The sequence below is a fragment of the Charadrius vociferus genome, unplaced genomic scaffold (assembly GCF_000708025.1).
Source record: "Charadrius vociferus isolate BGI_N301 unplaced genomic scaffold, ASM70802v2 scaffold71, whole genome shotgun sequence".
Taxonomy (NCBI): domain Eukaryota; kingdom Metazoa; phylum Chordata; class Aves; order Charadriiformes; family Charadriidae; genus Charadrius; species Charadrius vociferus.
The window spans coordinates 2424668-2434328 of NW_009647032.1; the positions used below are offsets into that span (position 1 = coordinate 2424668).

A 9661-nucleotide genomic window follows, 5' to 3' on the forward strand; every position below is an offset into this window, starting at 1 on the left:
GGGGGCCGTCTAAGACTGCGAGCGGCTCGGACGTGCTCCATCGTAACTGGGCGAGCGTCCCGGCGGCGAGCGGGCACCCTTTCCGGCTCCATCCCTTCACTACCGGACCGCCCTAACAAGCCGGCCCGGCATGGACTCCGCTCCCGCGGCGAAGCCTCGGCCACTCCGTTTCTCGCCGCGCGGTTTCTCTCAGGCGCCACCGCTGCCGGGGGGGCGCTAGGTGGCGCCCGGGGGCCCCGGAGGAGGACGCTCCCCCAGGCCACAGACCCCTGGTCCGCTCCCGTCAGCCAGGTGTGGCAATGGCCACGCCTGTAGGCACAAGGGGATCTGTGCCAGGGATGCAGCGGAGCTGCAATTTAGCCTATGGGCAGGATTAATGACTATTTAATACTCCACTGGGGGGCGGGGGCCGGGTGTGGGGCAGGCCCTGGGTACCCCAAGGGAAGCCCACAATCGCAAGGGCAGGGTGAGCCCCGGGGGTAATTTCTGGGAACTGCCAGCAAAAATGGTGATGTTCCTGGAAAGCTGTGGCAAGGAAGAAGTAGCATGGGCCAGCCTTGGCACCATCTTGTTCATACTGTCTGCTGGCATAGCCAGATGTATGGACATGGCTGAAAAACAGCCAAAGGACACTAGATCATTTGGTAAAAAGAGAAATGGTATAGTGTAGTCCATAGGAACAAAACACTGAATAAAGTTAGTTGTGTACTGGGACATTTCCTAATGGGACTGTTTATTGAATTGGACTATCATGTCCTAAAAGGCACATCAGAATCTAAAACCAGAGGAAAAATGACCCTGCAGGACCCATTCCTCTGTACCCTGCACTTCAACAGCCTTTGTCAACCTCCGATTGTCATGTTGCTTGAGAACACATACTCCATGCAGTCCCTGTGATGAACAACAGTACTTGTCGTTTTAGAGACTGCAAGCATTAGTGTTTCACGTAATACTAGTGGCCAACATGCAACAGGTATCAACAAGGCGATAATGAGTTCTAGCTGGAGGTCTCCTCAGGACCTCACCCTCCATCGACCCACATGTCTCTGTGGGCTACAGCTCAGAGGCCTCCTGAATTGTTTTCTTTTCTGTTAGTAAAGAGCCTTAGAGGAAATCTTACTGTGGCCCTGAAAGCTGCCTTTTTTTCAGGAACAGGAACGGAACAAGGATGTTGACACTCTGCCAAAGTGGATTATTTTTTTGTAAATGAGGCAGAATTTGCCAGCATTTGTGTTGAGGATGTAAATTATTTTTGATAGCTTTCCAGGTCTCCTGCAGATTCAGAATGGGAAGAGAAAAGACTCCTTTTGATCAACAGATGATTGAACTCTTGGTCTGGGTAGTCAGCCTAACTTCTGCTAGAAGGGCTGGAGATACAAGAACACAGATCTGATGTGACTGCAAAGGTGCTTTGTGTGGAGAAGGGCAGTAGCAGATCTGAAAACATTCTTTTGGAGGTGGTCATTGAACGGCTCCTCTTTAGCCTCTGGACCACCTGCTTTGCTGGCCAAACCTTCTTCCTTGGCACCAGTGTTCAGGGAGTTCAGGCTGTACCACTGCAAACAGAAAAGAGTGTTTAGTATGCCATGCACACAAGTATCTCTTTGCACCAGTTCTTTGGCTTTCCTTTGTTAAAGGCATCAGAAACTCAAAAGCCCTTCAGGACAAACGGGAAACTTCCTTTGAGGTGGTCCAAGCCCCCTGTCAAACCATCTGAAGATTTCTACCAACTTTGTCTCAGTTTTTTTTTGAGGCAGGAGCCAGCAGCAGCACAAGGTCCTGTTTCTTGCTGTGGGAAGCAGCATTATCATGTGCACCACAGCAGATCCTGCTGTACTCACTGAATCCTAATATGGTTGCTGGGCACAGTCATTAATCCTCGCCTTTTACAGAGGGAACTAAGCGAGCCACAGAGGAGGATGAAACACTTTTGAGGAACTCTTCTGAGCAGGATTTCTGTTTCCTTGGGTCCTGCTTAATTAAGGGTAACTGAGGGTAGATGTACAAAGGGTGTTTCATTTGAGCAATACTTTCTTAAGAAGAAAGAGGAGTAATTGACCTGAAGTTTTCACATTTCCCCATAGACCAGATGCAGCAGGACTGATTTCCAGGCACTAAGATCAATGGGAACCGCAGACTGGTACTTCACCAAATCAGGTCACTGTCACCCTCTTTTCCCAGAGGAAGGAAGGGCCCTAAGGCGAGTGTTAAAACCCACCATTTCAGTAGGAAACATTCATCCTGTGTTACTGGTTAAAAGTTTAGGGTTCCTCTTTGGAAACAGATGGAAGAAGCAGGGCTTTCTGTTGGACTAAAGAGATAAAAAGAAGCAAGAGAGTTGCTGTGAAGGTCTTTTGGGTCATTTGTCTTTTTACTTATCCTCATTATCTGTGGTGTGCAGCATGTCAGAGTCCCCTGGTTTGGTGATGCTCTTAGACTCAATTGCAATTTCTGGCTTACAGATACTGCCTTGACCCCTAGTAAAGCAACAGAAGGCTTACCAGGGAATGTAGCCATGTGCAAGACTCCATTCATAAAGAGGTAGTCAGGAAAGTAGAAACTAAGAAATTAGCTCTGGTGTATAATGATTTAACTGTGCATTTTGATAGCACTTGCATTTATGCATCACAAAAGGCTCTAAAAAAATCACTAAACATCTTTCGTTCTTGCACAGAGGAAAATACCATTAGCCATATTTTATAGTTGGGGGAAAGGGAGATGTTACCAAAGGTGAGAGAACTCTCTGGGCTAAAAATGTTCAGCATCCAAGATGAGGAATTAGGACAACTCTCCCTTGACAGCTGCCTAGGGACAGCTGCAGGATAGTCATGAAAAGATATTGCTTCCTCAGTGTGTGACCTTGTCTACTGTTTGTTCAGGTCGTTGTCCTCAGATGGTTTTCTCAGACTGGGTACTAATGACCAGAGTACTTCATCTTATTCTGTTGATGCTGGGCACTGAAGTATATTTCATAATATGGTGAAAAGCTGAGAGTGACACAGGCCGAGTGGGATAGGAGGAGGGGAAGGATAGGAATGAACCTGAGAGAGGGATGAAAACTATATATTATGTATGTGTTACACTGAGTCATTGGCAGAGGAGCTGTGATGGTTATATGTCTCCATTGGAATGGTGTCATTAACAGCTAAGGATGATGTAGTGAATCCTGAGGACAAACAGATGTCTCCTCTAGGAATACCTCAGCTGTTTTTCCTCCAAGAGTCTCCTTCTGAAGGACTTGAAACTTGAAACAGCTCCTCCTCTCATTGTTTCACTCAAGTGAGCTAATTCAGGTGTTTACTTTCACACCAGCTTCCTCAGCTTCAGTGATTACACAGGTCAACATGAGATCCACTAAAACTGTTCTGAGCTGAAGTGTCAGCCAGGTGGAGGGGTGGGCTAATCAAGAGTGGGGCAAAAGCTGTAAGAAATAGTTTCATGGGGCTGCATTGTAAACCAGGGAGAAGCAATCAACTAAAAGTTTTCTAGGGGTGCTCTTAGCCTACACAATCCTCTAATAGAGTCATAACTCTTTATAGCCATTGTGTGGCTGTCCCATTATTTCACATACTGCCTTGTAAGAAAGCGTGTATCTTTCTAAGCCACGCTGTCTTCTCATTCTGGTGGTTGTTCTACATGTATTTTCTTCAAATGCCTCTTGAAGGTCCCTCAAGCAGATTTTTTTCTTCTTTTGCTCCTCAGGGTGCGGGCAGGTTCTTCGGGCTTCTAAAGGTCAGATTTTGCTGGAGGGGTACCCACTGAATGCACGATGTGAATGGACTATTCATGTTCAAGCTGGATTTAACATTGAATTAAGGTAGGTCATACTGACTTTTAGCCAGCAGTGGTTTCAGGTGGATGTTGGGGCATATGGATAATCAAGAGTCAATGAGGGTCAACAGCTGGGAGCACTGGGGCAGTGAAAGTATTGCCACCACTTTTCATTTGGTACCTCAGCGCTATCCGCTGGTCTAGCTTGTAATGGGCAGCCACTGCACAAATCATCAATGTTGTGTCCTCAATTCCTATTTAGGACAGCTGGATGATAAGGTGAGTTTCTCAGATATAGGGCAAAATGTATCTCTCCAGAAGTCTCTTCAAGACCTTGACACCAAAGCACCCAATATTTTCTGAAGAGTGTACAGGGCTGAACAAACACATTCTTTGAAGAAAAGCTGTTGAAACATTTTGGTATGATGTCGCACGCCAGGAGAGAGTTGCCCATTGGGACCTGCCTTGCATTTAGCCTACATTTTCCCTCTCCTATTTTTCTTTCACTCATTTTACCAGCCCTGTCCTCTACCAGCCTCAGTTATTCCTGTTACCATTCCTATCTCTGGAGGATGTAAATGGTTCTCCTGCAAGGCACTGCTCCTCAGACCTGTGTATGCTTAGACCTGTTAACCTGTCCCTGCTGATTCAAGCTCACAGTTCTTGATTGGGTATCCTACATAGTGCAGGAGAGCCACTAGTTGGGGTAATTAGTGCTATTTTCACATGTGTGTAGCAGGGAGCTCACATATGCAGCAGAAAGCTTGGCAGGGGATGGTATTCAAAACCCACTAGCTAATGTAATAAAAACAGTAGTTAAAGTATTTCACCAGCTTCAGAGCCCAGGCAAAAGGACTGTGCTAGATACACAAACAGATTTCTTCCTATATGTTTGAAGAGACACTTAATATTTAATAAGAGGGAGAGAAATCAATTGAATAGAAAAGAAGAGCTTGTGGCATTCCCACACTAACGCCCTTTTTTCAGACTTGCAAATGCAAGCTTATTGTGTAGTTATGAGCAGATGAAATTATTGCCTGCATAGCATTGGAGACATGACTCTATTGAAATGTGTAGGAGACACAGGGTAGCAATGCTGTGAGCAGGAGTTTTGTGTTCTCACGATACAACTTTGCATCAATTTCAGCAGGTATGAGCTGTACCTACCTTGTTTTTAAAAGATATTGTTGTCTAGGTGTATGATTTCTACAGCACAAGCTCAGAGAGGTGGTAACCTGGTATTTTTTACATTTCTGAACAAGGCTTTGTCAATTGTAAGGCTTAACAAGTGCTTCAGGAGCTACAGGTGTCACCCTGTCTTCACTTTTATGGGGGTGGGTGTGAAAGTGAAATGGATTCTGTGCATGTGCATCACTAGTGAATGCATTCATCTCTGGATAGAGAGTTAACAGCCAGGTGGCACCAAGGACAAGGTACAAGAAAGGGAGGGAAGGTTGTTTTGACAAAGGACACTAGGTTGAACAACAGTACTTGCTGTGGCTGCGCTAAGGAGACTATCATCCTTTTTCAAGGCAGGGGAATGGGGAGTGCTGTAAAGTAAGCTAACAGATGTACTAAGCCTTTGGAGAAATCAGACCTCCATTCTAGACCATGGGGGCTACCCACATGCATGCTAGGAAGATGTTAGTGTTATGTAAGATCTGTACAGTTCACTCCATTTACCTTTGCTGTTACCGGAAGATGCAAAACTTTAACATGAGGGGCATCCTGCAGAGAGTGCCTTTTTCTTTCTCCCCATGTCCATCCTTCCTACAGGCAAACAAACACAATACTAGGCATCTCCTTGTTGTGACACAACATTACATTCCAACTGTGGAAGTCTCCAAGAGGGAAGCCTGAGCTACCAACCTTCTGTTGTCAGCAACTACATTTATCTGAGCTGGGTAGTGCTGCAGAAGCCTAAAACCCTTTGCCCAGCCTGAGCCGAGTTTGATGTCTGGGTGCCTAAAGATCCCAGCAGGTGACACAGGCACTTCTGGGGAAAGATCAGGAACTGTCCTGAATGTCCACACTTAATCCTGCCAGCCTGCAACTGAGGAGGGTAGGAAGAAGCCTCCAGGGCAAACACAGACCATGAGGACCTGTATCTACCTCACACAAGGTAACCATGGAGTGTGTTCTGAATCAGTTGAGGGTTTCACGGTGGACCACTGCCGCGATTGAGAGACGGGACACAGCTTGATGCAAGCAAAATGTCTATTTATTGTACACAACCACACGTTTATGTATGTTTTCATTAGCTGCGTGTTTCAAACAGATTGGTTCTTTTAGCTAAACATCGCCTGTTCAGTAACCCCTGGTTGGTTAGTAACAAACAAAAGACACTTTAAGTGCCTTTAACTTTAAGGCACTTTAAGGCACTTTTAACTGCAATCAGCCTTCATTGTACAACTTTGTTACTTCTCCTCTGATACCATCTTCTCCTCTTTTAACATCTTATCTCAGTATGACTCATCAGTCCACATTCCCTCGGTGGTTTTCCATTAACCTCTTTGTCCTCCCAGGTTTTGTGGCCTACAAGTTCCAACACGTCCCGTCTATCAATTGGGCAGCACTCGGGAGTCTTGTCTTTCAGGCCTTGTCCCACAGATCACGTCAAAGCTGGCCATTGATGTACTTCAGCAGTCAGATACTGTAGGAAACCGGTACATTCAGCCTAAAGCTTCTTCTTTAGGCCATTCCTACACAGAAGGGCAGGTACAACTAAGCAGCCCACCAGAACTTTCCTCCTGGGTCTGCTATCCATGCTGAATCATGTCCTTCACCGCATTTTCGCATAAACATGCAGATCCCCTCTGTGGATGCTAATTCTGCTTAGACGTGTAATGCACAGCCAATATTGTGCTGAATCAGCACACCTGCTAACAAAAGAACTCCTTTCTCCATTCTCTGTGCACAAATCCTGTTTGCTGCCACTCCGATGGCTTGCAAGGGCAGGGACGGGGACAGTGTGATACAGAAGAGGAACAAAGTAGTTTGTCTCTTCTTATATAGGGCAGGGAGAGTGAAACTCTCAGGAGCACAAATAAATCTTCCCTTGCTTTAAGTTGTGCCACAGTCCTTTGCGGGTTGGCTAGGCAGAGCTGTTTTGATAAATGGTGCCCAGATTGTGGTGGTAGTTTGTTTCCTCTGCTTTTTTCCAGCCTTGTTTTTGTTTGAGTTGTGATATATAGGCTACCTCAGCCTGAGCCGTGTCAGGAATGTCATACCACAGTAGAAGTAGCTCACAACTTTCAATCATTTTCTTTAATGCCTCAGCAGAGATTCAGTTTTAAATATTTTCCTTTGGCTAGAAGCTTTGCTTAGAGGGGCTGGTGAATGTATTCATACTGCAGACACTGATGAAATCAAAACAATACTTTGCATTCCATTTTGTATCTGATGACCTGTAGCACTAAATTAGTATGCTTAGTTTCATAATACCCAAGAGAATTATGATACAGTTACAGTTTCACAGGTGAGGGAACCGAGGTTCATTACAATGCTTGTACCTGTTACTTAAACAGCAATAGACCTTGTGGTCTGTAAAGGGTCCCATCAACTGGGCCACAGCCAAGAGGTTTTGAAAACCTTTGGCAGGTTTCCTGACCTGCCAATTCTGAGTCTTAATCATACTAAGGTAAATAAAATGCAAATCAGAGCCCTATGTGCCTTTCACATCTTCCACTGTTTTCATAATTTTTTAAAGCAGAGAATTGCTTTTTTTGCTTTTCTCATGCTTTTCTCTACAATTAAAAAATAGTGTTCTGTGTATGGCTCTTTCATTCTGTGCCTCCCCTCTGTGTGAGTATCTCCATATCCTTTGTTCAGCAACACACTGCTAGACAGAGTTTACCATTACATCTATAAATAGTACTGCTCCCATTACATGGTGGGCATCCCAAAAACTTCCTTTCTGTACTTACAGACATACTTAATTTTAATCAGAAATGTACCAATTCAGAGAACCAGTAAATAATTTCAGGATTGAGATAAACTGTAGCCTGATAAATGTGACAAGGATTAATTTGTATTGCTGTATAACAACCATAATGGTAGATCCCTGGGATATGATCTGCCAGTGAAAGAACGTTTTAAAGATGTAATGTATAACATGATGCCTGTGAGGATGTCTCTGGCAAACCTGACAGAACTAGAATTCAACTCATGCATTTTATGCAAAGCTAAGTTGAATTAATCTCTCTCTAATGCATATGAAAAGTAGATGTCATTTTTTTAGTATTCCACATTCCACCAGATGATTTAACAAATGAGGGGCTCTGCTGCATTTGTGTAGCTTCCTACAACTGCTCTTTCATTTCTCTGTATGTAGTGTACTCCTGATGCTCTAAAACCATATGACCTGAACAAAGGTGACTGAGTGAAGAGGCCTCATGAGTTATCAAAGAAAGGTCATTTCATATAACATGGGGGCCTCCTTAACATGGAGGCCTGAGTCCCAAGAATAGAAGAGCAGGAAATAGGCTCCAGTACTTTCTTGCCTCTCCAGATGGTGAGATCCAGCAGCAGATCCAAAATTAGTCTCACCTCTTTGGTGTGAAAATGCAGTCTTTGCAAATCTCTAGGCCCACATTGGAATAGGCAATGTGGGAGAATTAGCCGAATCCTGAATACATGTCTGTACCATTAGGAGTTATAAGGAAGATTGAGTATACAACAAGTTTCATTTATAAAATATTCTGCTGAACAGTTAGTAGCATGGCCTCTCCCAGGTCCACATCTTCTCATTCTTATCTGCTGTACCAAGGCTGCCCCAACACCCCTGGCCAGTGCTCATTCTCCAGAGGTACTTGGTGTTTCTCACTCTGTTTCTCATTCATATTCTGGTGGGATGCTTTGGCTCTGTGCCCCACTGAATTCAAACAGCAACATGTAACATTGCTGTTAACGAACAAGAACCTTGCCCAGTGGCTGGATCAAAGCTAGGAAAGACAGACATTGCGGGAAAAGGCTTTAAATATTTCCCTTCTGCACTATCGCCTTTCCCTTATTTCTGCCCTCTTAAGAAGGGCAAGTGCCAGACATTGGGGATTTGCTACCATTTTCTTTTCTAATGCAAAACATGCAGTGGTGTTTTGGATTCCCTTTCTCTGCCTATTTCTGCTTCTGTTACATCCCTGAGCTTTCCTTGTACCCCTAATTGCTGACTTCAGAACATCACAATGTAAATGACTTTTGAGTCTTGGTCTTTGATACTCTTACTTTCAGTACTTATAACTTTATTTAGGGGAAATAGAACATTTTTTTAGCAAACAGACACGATAGAAATATGCCCCCTACAGTGTCTGACCCTAGATGAAAATTCTAACATTGTAATGTGGTTAGGGACCTGATGCACATGAACAGACTGTATGACTTCAATTTAGACTTTACTGTTCTGCACTTAAATATTATCATGGAGCAACTGTGTAGAGTTGAGCTGGCTTCCAAGGATCATGATGCAAAAATTGAGATAAAATGCAGGGGACTTCATATGGTTAGGGACTTGTTGATTCATTGAGGCACTAACATAACTAAACATCCAAATAAATCAGAGTCAGGGTGCACAGGTGAGAATATGCAGTCTGACTGTGTGTCCTTGTTCCCCAAGATTTTCCATGCTGAGCCTGGAGTTTGACTACATGTGCCAGTATGACTATGTGGAGGTCCGTGATGGGGACAATTTGGACAGTCGAATAATTAAGAAATTTTGTGGAAATGAGAGGCCGCCTCCCATCCGAAGCACTGGGTCTTCACTCCATGTCCTCTTCCAGTCTGATGGATCCAAGAACTTTGATGGATTTCATGCTGTCTTTGAAGAAATTACAGGTAAAATAATCCAAAAGTGGAACATGCCACTCATTAATTCAGTTTCACTAATCTCTTTCCC

General features: G+C 44.3%; 1 protein-coding gene across 4 annotated transcripts in view; it reads left to right on the plus strand.

Moving 5' to 3' along the window:
- The window catches only part of PAMR1 (peptidase domain containing associated with muscle regeneration 1), a 67261-nt gene that overhangs the window by 18879 nt on the left and 38721 nt on the right, over window positions 1–9661 (plus strand). For 3 of the 4 annotated variants that reach the window (XM_009895594.1, XM_009895595.1, XM_009895596.1), the window contains exons 4-5: window positions 3703–3817; window positions 9383–9600. The exons of the other annotated variant lie outside the window; for it this stretch is intronic. In XM_009895594.1, coding sequence (XP_009893896.1) covers window positions 3703–3817; window positions 9383–9600 — 333 coding nt within the window. The remainder of the gene's footprint in view (window positions 1–3702; window positions 3818–9382; window positions 9601–9661) is intronic. 4 annotated transcript variants of the gene reach the window in all.